The sequence below is a fragment of the Amblyraja radiata genome, chromosome 5 (genome assembly GCF_010909765.2).
Source record: "Amblyraja radiata isolate CabotCenter1 chromosome 5, sAmbRad1.1.pri, whole genome shotgun sequence".
Lineage (NCBI taxonomy): Eukaryota > Metazoa > Chordata > Chondrichthyes > Rajiformes > Rajidae > Amblyraja > Amblyraja radiata.
The window spans coordinates 113,885,942-113,900,884 of NC_045960.1; the positions used below are offsets into that span (position 1 = coordinate 113,885,942).

The following is a 14,943-nucleotide window of genomic DNA, read 5'->3' on the forward strand; positions in this document are numbered from 1 at the left end:
AGAAAGCACCAAGCAGGGCTCTCACTAATGAACGGGGAGTATAAAAGATGATGTAGCCGCACATTTGGATAGCAGTAACAGGATCAGTCCGAGTCAGCATGGATTTACGAAGGGGAAATCATGCTTGACTAATCTTCTAGAATTTTTTGAGGATGTAACTAGGAAAATGGACAAGGGAGAGCCAGTGGATGTTGTGTACCGGGACTTTCAGAAAGCATTTGATAAGGTCCCACATAGGCGATTAGTGGGCAGAATTAGGGCACGTGTTATTGGGTGTAGAGTGCTGACATGGATTGAGAATTGGTTGGCAGACAGGAAACAAAGAGTAGGGATTAACGGGTCCCTTTCAGAATGGTAGGCAGTGACTAGTGGGGTACCGCAAGGCTCGGTGCTGGGACCGCAGCTATTTACAATATACATCAATGATTTAGATGAAGGGATTCAAAGTAACATTAGCAAATTTGAAGATGACACAAAGCTGGGTGGCAGTGTGAACTGTGAGGAGGATGCTATGAGAATGCAGGGCGACTTGGACAGGTTGGGTGAGTGGGCAGATGCATGGCAGATGCAGTTATATGTGGATAAATGTGAGGTTGTCCACTTTGGTAGCAAAAACAGGAATATCAGATTATTATCTAAATGGTGTCAAGTTGGGAAGAGGGGAAGTACAACGGGATCTGGGGATCCTTCTTGGTTTCTTGGTCCTCCAAAATATTCCGAATGGAATTTAAACTGGAGGTGGTGAAGGGAGGGCTTAAGCCAGAAAGGGTTATTGGGAAGAAAGAGCTACTTTAAATTTAGTTGCATCTGGTTGGGTAACTATAGTTGGGTGGAGATTATTCCATGCTTTAATTGTGCGGGGGAAGAACGAATTGCTGTACACATCTGTCTTTGTAGCTGGGATCCTTGTTCATCAGTCAATTAAAGTAAACAGGTATAGCAGGCAGTGAAGAAAGCGAATGGGATGTTAGCCTTCATAACAAGAGGAATTCAGTATAGGAGCAAAGAGGTCCTTCTGCAGTTGTACAGGGCCCTAGTGAGACCACACCTGGAGTATTGTGTGCAGTTTTGGTCCTCTAATTTGAGGAAGGACATTCTTGCTATTGAGGGAGTGCAGCGTAGGTTTACAAAGTTAATTCCCAGGATGGCGGGACTGTCATATGCTGAGAGAATGGAGCGGCTGGGCTTGTATACTCTGGAGTTTAAAAGGATGAGAGGGTATCTTATTGAAACATATAAGATTAAGGTTTTGGACACGCTAGAGGCAGGAAACATGTTCCGGATGTTGGGGGAGTCCAGAACCAGGGGCCACAGTTTAAGGGGAAAGCCATTTAGAACGGAGACGAGGAAACACTTTTTCACGCAGAGAGTTGTGAATCTGTGGAATTCACTGCCTCAGAGGGCGGTGGAGGCCTGTTCTCTGGATACTTTCAAGAGAGAGTTAGATAGGGCTCTTAAAGAGTCAGGGGATATGCGGAGAAGGCAGGAACGGGGTACTGATTGGGTTGATCACATTGAATGGCAGTGCTGGCTCGAAGGGCCGAATGTCCTTCTCCTGCACCTATTGTCTATTATTCCCTGAGGGTTTCTTTCATACCCCAATTTCCTGACGTCTCCACATAATTCTGCATAAAAGCCAGAACATGAAAGGGTTGGTGGACAAGGCCTAGGTTTAGGTCTCATTCAAAACAACTTGAATTTGAAGGAATCGCTGAAAACAAGAAATATCAGCCCGTGTTGAACTGATCTGTGAACTCAAGATCTAACCCAGACAATACCATTAATCTGCTGCCGAACCCATTGAACTCGTGACCTACTGACCCTACTGTCTGTTGCATCCAGTGATGTTCATAAGTTGTTCAAGAAAGAACTGCAGATGCTGGAAAATCTAAGGTAGACCAAAGTGCTGGAGAAACTCAGTGGGTGAGGCAGCATCTATGGAGCTTTATTGAACATCTATGGATGTTCATAAGTTCATGAGCGATAGCAGTATTAGGCCATCATCCCATTGTCTACTCGGCTATTCAACCATGGCCGAACTACTTTCCCCTCTCAACCCCATTCTCCTGCCTTCCCCCCATCAAGCCTGACATGTGTGATTGCTGTAGTAGATTAGGCAAGAAGCCTTGATTTTTATTTATCTCTCGACCAAGTGCAGACCTGTTGGATCTGCTCCCCCAACACACCCGTCCCTTACCCGTATCCCCCACGGGAGGCTTGGTCCTCCAACTCAACCCGTTGCCAAAGGTAAGTTTTGAGCACTCCTAAGCAAAGATCATAGGTCGGGAGCCTCCCCCAGCACTGGAGTTGAAAAAACCCCATCCCAATCCCCAATTGCAATACCAATTGACCCTCCCCCTCCTGTCCTGCCAGGAGCTGTGATGGCAACATTGTTGCAAATGTCAGGTGCACATGCTGTGAGACAAAGATCCCTCTATAATCTTTGCTGTGAGATGCCATTGAGCTGAAAAGTTCAGTGTTCCTGCCAGTGTTCTTGCCTTGCAACTTTGTATCAAAGTGTGTTGGAAGCTGTGAGGAATGATTTTAAAGTAAAAACCATTTTAAATTGTTCAAAAGTATTTTTGAACATTTTTATTAATAACTCGAGAAATAGAGCATGAAATTTTCAGATAAGGCGTTTTCGGACTCCAGGGGAAAAATGTCTACCGGAATATGTAAATTTTTTACCGTTAGCGAGTCGTTTTTTTGAGAAGATGCGATTATACACGAACAAACAAACACACACGCACATACATATAGATATATATATCACTAAAATGAAGGATGCATTTTGAAACAGAAGCATGTTAAATAGTCATACAACATGGAAACAAGCCCTTTGGCCCAACTTGCCCACACCGACCAACATGCCCCAAATAAACGTCCCACCTGCCTGCATTTAGCCCATATCTTTAAACCTTTCCTAGCCATGCACTTATCCAAATATTTTTTTAAACCTGTATCAACTACCTCCTCCGACAGCTCGTCCATATACGTGTATAAAAAAATTACCCCTCTATCACTGCTTCCCTTTAAATCTTTCACCCCTTCATTTTAAACCTATGTCCTCTTTCTTTATTCCTCTAGTCGGGTAAAAGACTCAGCATATTTACCCTATCTATTCCTCACATGATCTCATACAGCTAGCAAAAACAAACTCAATGCTAGTATTTATTCGAAGAGGGCTTGTATACAAAAACAGGGATGCAATGCTGAGGATCTATGAGGTGCTGGCAAGGCCACTTTTGGAATATTGTAAGCAATTTTGGGCACCATATCTGAGGAAGGATGTGTTGTCTCTGGAGAGGGTCCAGAGGAGATTTACAAAAATGATCCCAGGAATGAGTAGGTTAATCTATGATGAGCGCTTGTCAGCACTGGGCCTGTACTCGTTGGAGTTTAGAAGTATGAGGGGGGACCACATTGAAATCTAGAATAGTGAAAGGCTTGGATAGAGTGGATATGGAGAGGATGTTTCCACAAGTGGGTCTAGGACTAGAGGAAGGATGTCTCAGAATTAAAGGACCTTCTTTTAGGAAGGAGATGAGGACAAAGGTCTTTAGTCAGAGGGTGGTGAAACTGTGGAATTCTTTGCCACAAAAGGCTGTGGAGACCAAGTCAGTGGATATTTTTAAGGCAGAGATAGATAGAATCTTGATTAGTACAGGTGTAAGAGGTTATGTGGAGAGTGCAGGAGAATGGGGTAGAGAGGGATACGATTGAAAGGCAGAGTAGACTTGATGGGCCAAATGGGCCTATCATTTATGACCTCCATAACAATACCGCAGAGGATGAGGGGTGATCTTAGAAGTGTATAAGATCATGAGGGGAATAGATAGGCGAATGCACAGTCTTTTACTCAGAGTAGGGGCATCAAGAACCTGAGGAAATGGGTTTAAGGTGAGAGGGAGAACATTTTAATAACCTTTTCAACACAGAGGGTGGTGGGTATATGGCACGAGCTGCCAGAGAAGATATTTGGGGCAGATATAATTTAAAAATTTTAAACCCAGGTAGAAAACTGTCCATACTGACCATGATGCTCCATTTAAGCTACTCCCATCTTCCCTCCAAACCTTCCCTATCCAGGCACCTATTCAAATGTTATTTGGAGAGTAAAGGATTAGAAGGATATGGGCCAAATGCAGGCATGTGGGACTAGTGTAATAGGGCATGTTGATCGGCAGGGGTAAGTTGGACTGAAGGGCCTGTTTCCGTGCTGTATGACTCGAAGACACTAAACAACTTTTAACCAGAACTCTATCACACATCACTAAACTAGAACCCAGGAGATAATAGTACTCATTTTAAATGGGGAAAACTCACCTTTGTAAAATTCATTAGTGTTACATCAATTACAGTAATTCAATGGAATTCATCATTGGGACAAACAAATATAAATTAGTTCAAAATCACAATTGATCTTAAAATTTAGAGTGCAGTCCATCAAAGAACACAAGCCAAGAAATCAGGCAAATTCAAATAGCTGGAATGATGAAAATAAATTCAGAGAGAAATTCATTCTGACTTACCATTCCGTTCACAATATGTTGTGGAATCTCCCTCTTGTACCTGCATTTGATCATCTTCAGAAGCACCGCCATTCTCATTCACTTGAGCTAATTCAGGGATTACTGGCGTTTGAAACATGTGCATTATAACATCTGCAGCAAAAAAACAAACCTTTACTCCCTGGTGTGTTAGAGCATGACTGTTAATCACACCAAACTGAATTTCTAATTAAAACACTTCAGCAAGTTGATTGGTGGGGTTAGGGCAATGGATGTTATCTGCTTGGTTTCGGTTTATTAGTGTATGTAGGTAATGTTCATATGTGGGGGAATCGCTGTCGGCACGGACTCGATGGGTCGAAGGGCCTTTTTCCGCGCTGTAACTCTAAACTAAACTGGTCTGAAATATCTTAGTGTTTTACAATGAACATGTAAACAATAGTTCAAAACGTTTCCACCAAAACTGTCACAATTGCCAAATTAAAACTTGTACAAAAACTACATGCTCAGGTGAAATACAATTATTTACATTGCCCTTGAGATCCTTAAATATCCCAAACTGGATTCTTTGAGATTCAGCCTTCTGATTTGTAAGGATTGCTTTCTTTGTCACATTTTCAAACTGAAAGTTGAAAGTGTTTTTTCATCTATCAATAATGAATGTTCACTAATTGGATTTTTTAAATTAACTTATCAAATGTTAAATGGAGCTTGTCCGAAAAGGTGAAGCCCATTTCAAATATCGAAAACTGCAAAAAACATGCACCCAACTGGATAACTTTGCCAACAGCACTGAAATGTTATTGGGCGACAGTGCAAAACAAGCACTATTTGATGTCGACTGCAGTGTCTGAAAATAAGCAATGTCACCAACTTCGGACAGCTACATGGATAGGACAGGTGTAGAGGGATATGGACCAAACGTGGACAGGTGGGATGAGCGGAGATGAGGCATGTTAGTCGGCAGGGATGAGTTGGGCTGATTAGCCGGTTTCCGAGCTGGTAAGGTTCTATGAGTTCAGCTTGGAATGTTTATAGCGAATTGATTGGGTAACACAACTCGGCATTACATGTAGGAAAGAATTGCAGATGCTGGTTTAAACCAAGGTAAACACAAAACACTGGAATAATAAGCGGAACAGGCAGCATCTCTGGAGAGAAGGAATGGATCATGTTTCGGGTTGAAACCCTTCTTCAGTCTGAAGCGTCTCGACCCCAAATCGTCACTCATTCCTTTTCTCCAGAGATGCTGCCTGTCCCGCTGAGTTAGTCCAACATTTTGTCTACCTTTATTCTCAGGATTAACATCCATAACCAATTTCTAGCCTCAGTTTTCAAACATCTTAAATTGGCTGTGGATTTACAATTTATCCAGTCAAATCACAACTTTATCCATTCGGGATGCAGTTCTGAAAGCACAACTTTCTATTTGCAAAAGTAAAATGATGTCAACATGAACTGAAATGACTGTCTTACCAAAAGCTTCTTTAGTACAAACAGTAGGTGAGGGGAGGACTTTAGATGGAGTAGGTTGAACCATGCCAAAAGAGGAGTTTGGAGTGCGAGATAAATTCATGGTTATTCCCAAAACATTTCCTGCAAACAGTCACAATTTAAAACAAATAATTAAATATTTGTAATACTCCATTGCATACATAAAACTTTACAAAGTCAAGAGGAATATTTCAAAAAGTAACACAAGATAAAATCAAAAAATGTTGGACAGCCTTAAACCTTTCTAATCAGGTGTTCAAAAACACGTTTGATGCAAAATGAATAACAGGCTACAAGGAGATAAAAACCCATTCATGGAATCACACTGAATAAAGGAGTAGAGCAAGCAGTAGAGTGGACACCTAACCAAAGCAGGACAAGGTGTATAGGAAGGAACTGCAGATGCTGGGTTACACCGGAGATAGACACAAAATGCTGGAGTAACTCAGTGGGACAGGCAGCGCCTCCGGAGAGAAGGGACGGGAGACCCTTTGTTAGACTGAACAGAATATGGGTTGTCTCTCTACAAGCAGGAGTCACTTGCTATAATTACTGTCACAAATATTGACCATCTGAAGCAAATTAGCAGGTGCTATGAACATCATTTAATTCAGAGACGGGAAGTTGTCCCAAAAACTATCCAATGAGCTGGGGAAGACAGATTTTAAGAAACAGAATGGGGGTGGCACAGTGGCTCAGCAGTAGAGTTGCCGCCTTACAACACTAGACACCCAGGTTCGATCCTGATCTTGGGTGCTGTCTGCATGGAGTTTCTACGTTCTCCCCGTGATCACGTGGGTTTTCCCTGGGTGCTCCGGTTTCCTCCCACACTCCAAAGACGTATTGGTTTGTTGGTTAATTGGCTGAGGTAAAATTCGAAATTGCCCCTAGTGTGTAGGATGGTGATAGTGCACGGGGTGATCGCTGGTCAGCGCAGACTCGATGGGCCGAAGAGTCTGTTTCTACACTGTATCTATAAAACTCTAAAGTACAAATCTAAAAAAGGTGTGGGTGGAAGGGTAGGAAATTACAAGGGAGAAATCCTTGATCGGAGGCAGGAGAGTTGGGAAAAGTTGAAATGCTGCGAGGTAACAATAATATGGAGGAGAGAGTAACAATGACCTAAAATCACCAAAGGAATAGGAAGGAATGTTGGTAGTGAAACAGCAACTTCCAGGATAAAGGGATTCCAAATGGGAATCTGATTACAACCATCAGCCCATGAAATACATTCTAATGGGGGGGGGGGGGGGGGGGGGGGGGGTGGAGAGAACTGGAAGATACAATGCTTCCAAGCTAGTGTGATAAACTATAAACCACAAGCAGAAAAAGGTTTCCCTTTTTTTTTTTTAAGTTGCAACTAGGAAATTATGAACTATGAATAAATGGTTAAGGAGCTGCAGATGCTGGAAAAATCAAAGGTAGACAAAAATGCTGGAGAAGCTCAACGGGTGAGGCAACATCTATGGAGCGAAGGAATAGGTGACGTTCAGACTATGAATAAATATCAGTGCATTTGCTCTTCTGACTATTCATTTTGGTTTTTAAACTATAAACATTTCATTTAAATCTAATTTGGGAGTATTTTGTGAACATTCAGTGAATGCTGTTTTGGTGGTGTGGTATAACCAGTTAAAATTGTTCTCCAATAACCATGAAATGTTCTTCCACACGATTGCCAAATATAATGATTGATATTTACCCTCTTTTGGCCTTGAGAAGGAACCCATTCTAGAACTGTTGCCGCTCTCATTCATAAGCCTAGGAAAAGAATTAAAAGTTGTCTGTTGTACAAACACATTTTATTTAAACAGTATTTGGTGTCCGAACCACACAAAAGTTCATCCATTTTTGTTTACTTCATAAGCTGTGTTGTTACAGGGTAGTTTTATACAAAGCTTGGGGCAGATTCAGTGGGTCTTTACAACACTGAAATTTGGTAATTTTCTACTGTCAGTGTATGATGAACAGTGTTGTTTCCTAAATTAAACATCACACTGCCAGATCTTTACTTAAAATTCACAACTAATATCATAACGTGGGGCTATCGCTTTGATGTGCTTCAACAGAAGCGGCAACTAAATTACCAAAACAAAATGAAACTAAAATTAACCCGAATGGGTTATTTAACTATAATTCTTAGAGGCAGGCAAGTGGGATTAGCGTTGATGGGACACGTTGGTCGGTGTGGGCAAGTTGGGCTGAAGGTCCTGTTTCCATGCTGTGTGAATATATAAAAATTAAGCAGAATAGCGTAATTGCTAAGTTTGCCTTTGCGGAAAGCTGTATGGAATTGTTTAGATGAAAAATACTTACTGTTGCTCATTGCTACTTTCATTTGCATTGATAGCCAGAGATCTGGATGGAGGCTCCAACTCTGTCCGTGACTTATTAATGCTACTCTCTGGCTCTCCAAACATTGGGAATGCAGGTTGGCTTCCAAGAGATCTCTGCTTATCATCCATCTTTGGCATCAATAGTGAGGCACCATGCTGGCATTGCAGCAGCGCAGCTTCTGTGAAACTTGCAGTCCGCACTGGTCTAGCACAGGCACCCAATGATGAATTCTCCTCAAAGTCTTCCCTTCTGCCTGTTCCTTTTGTAGCAGCAGCTGAAGACGGTGTCTCAGTCTTGGTGGGTAACGACGAAGGTGTAGTCACCAGCTGCAAGGTATTTTGGGATGAAGTCTGCATAAATATTTGAAAAATAGAGACCAAAAAGTAGTTGATTAGAATGCGACTTTATTGTAATTTATAAAATCATGCAAAATTTCTGGGGTAGCAGGAAGAAAACAACAACAAAATTCCACTTCTGAAATAAAAGTGAATCGTTGAAAATACTTAGATTAGGAAACAAGTATGGAATAAAGAAGATTCAGGTCAAAGTAATTCATCAGTTGTCTTTTGATGAAAGTCCCTGATGTAATGTTAACTATTTCTTGCTCTGCTGACACAGCTCCATCGTGCCGGTGCAAAAACACCCACTGCGGCAAGCCTCAACGACTTCCGCCCAGTTGCACTTACTCCCATCATCACCAAGTGCTTCGAGAGGCTGGTCTTGGCACACCTCAAAGGCTGCCTACCCCCCACATTGGATCCCTATCAGTTTGCCTACCGCAAGAACAGGAGTATGGAGGATGTCATCTCAATGGCACTTCACTCCGCCCTCTCCCACCTCGACAACAGATACACTTACGTAAGAATGCTGTTCATCGATTACAGCTCAGCATTCAACACCATTATACCCTCTAAACTGATCACAAAACTCGGTAACCTGGGCATCGACCCCTCCCTCTGCAACTGGATACTGGACTTCCTAACCAACAGACCCCAGTCTGTTAGGTTAGACAAGCACACCTCTTCAACCCTCACCCTGAACACCGGCGTTCCACAGGGCTGTGTGCTGAGCCCCCTCCTCTACTCCCTCTTCACCTACGACTGCACACCTGTACATGGTACTAACACCATCATCAAGTATGCAGATGATACAATGGTGATTGGCCTCATCAGCAACAACGATGAGTCGGCCTATAGGGAGGAGGTCCAGCTCAGGAAGTCTAGGGGCGGCACGCACACCCCCATCCACATTAACGGGACGGAGGTGGAACGTGTTTCCAGCTTCAGGTTTCTGGGGGTCAACATCTCTGATGACCTCTCTTGGACCCACGATACCTCAACTCTGGTCAACAAGGCTCACCAGCGTCTCTTCTTCCTGAGGAGACTGAAGAAGGTCCATCTGTCTCCTCAGATTCTGGTGAACTTCTACCGCTGCACCATCGAGAGCACCCTTACCAACTGTATCACAGTATGGTATGGCAACTGCTCTGTCTCCGACCGGAAAGCACTGCAGAGGGTGGTGAAAATTGCCCAACGCATCACCGGTTCCTCGCTCCCCTCCATTGAGTTTGTCCAAAGCAAGCGTTGTCTGCGAAGGGCGCTCAGCATCGCCAAGGACTGCTCTCACCCCAACCATGGACTGTTTACCCTCCTACCATCCAGGAGGCGCTACAGGTCTCTCCGTTGCCGGACCAGCAGGTCCAGGAACAGCTTCTTCCCTGCAGCTGTCACACTACTCAACAATGTACCTCGGTGACTGCCAATAACCCCCCCCCCCCCCCCGACACTCCACCCACAGGAAAAACACTTTGACTGTATGCATGTAAATAGATTTATTTATTGAAATCATATTCTATGTCGCTCTCCAGGGAGATGCTAACTGCATTTCGTTGTCTCTGTACTGTACACTGACAATGACAATTAAAGTTGAATCTGAATCTGAATCTGAGCTCACCCATCAAGAATTTTGATTTGATTTTTACTGTAGTATGAACTGTTGTATGAATGTACGCAAGTACAGTTAAGGGCAAGAGGAAAATAAATAAGGACGCTATGTCAGGGAAAATGAAGGCCAAGAGTCCTTGTGTGGGAATAACGATATAAACATGATTGACAAATAGCAGTATATAATCCTATCACTAAAGCAAGATTAACAGCTTTCTGAGACAATAACAACACCCGCAAACTCTGCTCACCTACCTACTAATTGTTAAAAACATTCTCAAGGAAAACTTCCTGAACAAGAAATGATGCAAACTGATCGTTAAGGCCTTGTGCATAAATCCTACACAAATACTTTAACAGAGAGTGTAAGCCACACATTCAAGCAATAGACCAAATGGTGGAAATGGGTGCTCCATGATTGGCAGTGACAGGATGGGCCGAAAGGCTTGTTTCTGTGCCATGTGACTGGATGACACTAACAAGCTGTCAAATGGCTTCAACATTTAAAAATGAGCAATATTCACAGTCAAAAAGCTGTTAAAAATTAAACAGAGCTGGTTCCGCTATTCAGGCCATTTCCATAGCACCTACAGTATATGGAATATATATTTGCTATGGATGTGGGGAAGACTATTTGTATTATGCAAGCCAAATTAGTTACATCGTGATTTTGATCAGGGACAACCATTTGTAGGTGTCTAGGATTTGGAGCCAGCACTCAACTTTGCAACTGGATCCTCGACTTCCTGACCAACAGACCCCAATCAGTGAGGATGGGGGACAAATCATCCTCCACGATAATCCTCAACACTGGTGCTGTGCAAGGATGTGTTCTCAGCCCCGTTCTTTACTCCTTCTACACCCACGACTGTGCAGCCATGTACAAATCTAACTCAATGTTCAAATTCACAGACGACACCACCATTGTGGGCCGGATAGCAAATAATGATGAGACGGAGTACAGGAAGGAGATTGAGAACTTTGTGTCCTGGTGTCAAGACAACAACCTTTCTCTCAATGTCAGCAAGATAAAAGAGATCAACTTCAGGAAACAAAGTGGGACACATACCCCAGTTTGTCTTGACGGAGCCGAAGCAGAGATGGTTGAAATCTTTAAATTCAACCACTCATATTGAAGGAATGACCAAGAAAGCACACCAATGTCTCCACTTCCTCAGAAAGCTTAGGAAGTATGGAATGTCCCCAACAAACCTCAAAAACATTTACAGATGCATGGTTTGGGAACAGCCCCATTCAAGACAGAAAAAAATTGCAGAGGATTGTGGACACAGCCCAGACCATCTCGCAAACAAACCTCCCTTCCATTGACTCTATTTAAAGCTCACTCTGCCTTGGCAAGGCCAGCAGCATAATCAAGGACAAGTCGCACCTTGGCCACTCTCTCTTCTCCCCTCTCCCTTCAGGTAAAACACACACCTCCAGATTCAGGGAGTTTCTTCCCAGCTCTTTATCATGCAACTGAACCATCCTACTGCAACTAGAGAGCAGACCTGAACTACTCTCTATCTCATTGGTGTCCCTTGGACTATCTTTGATCGGACTTTACTGGCTTTACCTTGCATTAAACGTTATTCCCTTGTCATGTATTTATACACTTTGGTCTCCAGGTTTTTGGTCTCCTAATTTGAGGAAGGACATTATTGCTATTGTGTAGGTTCACCAGGTTAATTCCCTAGATGGCGGGTCTGAGATATGATGAAAGAATGGGTCGACTGGGCTTGTATTCACTGTAATTTAGAAGGATGCGAGGGGATCATATAGAAACACATAACATTCTTAAAGATTGGACAGGCTAGATGCAGGAAAAATGTTCCTGCTGTTGGGGGAGTCCAGAACAAGGGTCAGTTTTAGAATAAAGGGTAGGCCATTTAGAACTGAGATGATGAAAAACTTGTTCACCCAGAGTTGTGAATCTGTGGAATTCTCTGCCACGGAAGGCAGTGGAGGCCAATTCACTGGATGTTTTCAAGAAAGTTAGATTTAGCTCTTAGGGCTAAGAGGAAGCTCTAATGGAATCAAGTGGTATGGGGAAAAAGCAGGAACGGGGTACTGATTTTAGATGATGAGCCATGATCATATTAAATGGCGGTAGTGGCTTGAAGGGCCGAATGGCCTACCCTTGCCCCTATTATCTATGTTTCTATGTCTACACTGCGAATGGCTCGATTGTAATCATGTATTGTCTTTCCGCTGAATGGTTGGCATGCAACAAAAGCTTTTAAACCAGCATCTGCAGTTCCTTCCTACACATGTTCTCTCTGGTGTTGGAACAGTTGAATTGTAACCTCACTGTAGAGCTAAATCAAGTAAGATGCATTCCAGCCCATCTTTGGGGGAACATGTCATTTGAACCAACATTTAAACTGGTTGGGCAACAAATCAGAATCTTTACCTTTTCTTTTCTGGTCACGCTTTGTCTGTCACATAATTCTCCCAGTGGTCTTGAATCTATTGTTTTACACTTCAAAGTATTCTGTACGCTGTAACATAAGAATGTTAATTTAAACAAAGCACAAACCCAACTAGCTAAGGTAGACAAAAATGCTAGAGGAACTCAGCGGGTGAAGCAGCATCAATGTAGAGAAGAAATAGGCGACGTTTTGGTGCGAGACCCTTCTTCAGCACGTCTTGACCCGATACGTCGCCTATTTCTTCTCTCCATAGATGCTGCCTCACCCGCTGAGTTCCTCCAGCATTTTTGTCTACCTTCGATTTTTTTTATAGCATCTGCGGTTCTTTCTTAAACAACCCAACTAGCGAGACATTTTCAAACGAGGATTCTAAGAAATTGTTTCCAATACCTCTTTACAGCACCAGCATCATCTTCAAAGATAGAAAATGGCACGGTGGAAGGTGGAGCTACGTTCATACCCAAGTGTTCCTGGGATTGATGGATATCTTGGAGAAAAAGCAAAGAAAGTGATATTATTCATGTGAAAAACCACCAGACATTACTGTCAAGTTCTGAATTTTAGCTGAAGGAAAAAGACACAGTAATAGTAAAATGTGACAGATTCAAAGATAAATAACACAAAACATTCCACAGTGCTCCAGACTGGTGAGAAAGCACCAAGCAGGGCTCTCACTAATGAATTATTCCCTGAGGGGTTTCTTTCCTACCCTATGGATTGGTGGACAAGGCCTAGGTTTAAGTCTCATTCAAAAGAAATGGAATTTGAAGGAAACAGTGAAATACAAAAAAAAAATCAGTCCGTGTTGGAACTGATCTGTGAACTCAAGATCTAACTCGGACGATACCATTAAACCGCTTCAGTTAACAGAACCCATCACTTTCTGACCCTACTGCCTGTTGCGTCCAGTGATGTTCTTAAGTGCTTGGAGCAGAATTAGGTCATTCGTCCCATCAAGTCTACTCCACCATTCATTCATGGCTGATCTATGTCTCCCTCTCAACCCCATTCTCCTGACATGTGTGACTGCTGTAGATTATATCTGTAAAATGAAGGATACATTTAAAAATAGAGGCATATTAAATAGAGTCATGGAGTCATGCAACGTAGAAACAGGCCCTTTGGCCTAACTTGCCCACACCAACCAACATGCCCCATCTACACTAGGCCCACAAGCCTGCGTTTGGCTCATATTCCTTAACCTTTTCTATCCATGCACTTATCCATTTTTTTTTTTTAATGCCTCAACTACCTCCTCTGACAGCTCGTCCATATGCCTAGCACTATATGTATATAAAAGGTTCCTTTCAAATCTTTCGCCTCTTCACATGAAACATATGTCCTCTTTCTTCATTCCCCATGTCGGGTAAAAGACTCAGCATATTTACCATATACCATATCCATACAGCCAGCAAAACAAACTAGTTTATTTCAAGAGGGCTTGAAAACAAAGACAGGGATGCAATGCTGAGGCGCTGGTAAGGCTACATTTGGAATATTGTAAGCAATTTTGGGCACCATATCCGAGGAAGGATGTGCTGCCTCTGGAGAGGGTCCAGAGGAGATTTATAAAAATGATCCCAGGGATGGGTGGGTTAACTTATGATGAGCGTTTGTCGGCATTGGGCCTGTACTCGCTGGAGTTTAGAAGAATGAGGGGGGGTGGGGGACCTCATTGAAACGTACAGAATAGTGAAAGGCTTGGATAGAGTGGATGTGGAGAAGATGTTTCCACTAGTGGGGGAGTCCAGGACTAGAGGTCATAGCCTCAGAATTAAAGGACGTTCTTTTAGGAAGGAGACGAGGAGAGATTTATTTTGTCAGCGGGTGGTGAATCTGTGGAATTCTTTGCCACAGACGGCTGTGGAGGCCAAGTCAATGGATATTTTAAAGGCAGAGATAGATAGATTCTTGATTAGTACGGGTGTCAGGGGTTATGGGGAGAAGGCAGGAGAATGGGGTTAGGAGGGAAGATAGATCAGCCATGATTGAATCGAATGGGCCGTATGGCCTAATTTTACTCCTATCATTTATGACATCTATAAAAATACCCCTCATCTTCCTGCGCTCCGTGGAATAAATTCCTCGCCTGCTCAATACCCCCCTGTAGCTCAGATCGAGTCATGGCAATAACCTCATAGATATTCTCTGCACTCTTTCAGCTTAACATCTTTCCGATAAAAGCGTGGCCAAAACTGAACACAATACAAGATCAATGCCTTGTAC

The 14,943-nt window shown here is 42.9% G+C and overlaps 1 protein-coding gene across 4 annotated transcripts in view; it reads right to left on the reverse strand.

Moving 5' to 3' along the window:
- The window catches only part of bub1 (BUB1 mitotic checkpoint serine/threonine kinase), a 75,692-nt gene that overhangs the window by 33,917 nt on the left and 26,832 nt on the right, over nucleotides 1-14,943 (reverse strand). For 3 of the 4 annotated variants that reach the window (XM_033022026.1, XM_033022024.1, XM_033022023.1), the window contains exons 11-16: nucleotides 13,108-13,204; nucleotides 12,699-12,786; nucleotides 8,322-8,692; nucleotides 7,708-7,766; nucleotides 5,988-6,107; nucleotides 4,533-4,664 (exon numbers count right to left, since the gene is read on the reverse strand). In XM_033022026.1, the coding sequence (XP_032877917.1) occupies nucleotides 4,533-4,664; nucleotides 5,988-6,107; nucleotides 7,708-7,766; nucleotides 8,322-8,692; nucleotides 12,699-12,786; nucleotides 13,108-13,204 (867 nt within the window). The remainder of the gene's footprint in view (nucleotides 1-4,532; nucleotides 4,665-5,987; nucleotides 6,108-7,707; nucleotides 7,767-8,321; nucleotides 8,693-12,698; nucleotides 12,787-13,107; nucleotides 13,205-14,943) is intronic. The other variant, XM_033022025.1, reaches the window with a different exon arrangement.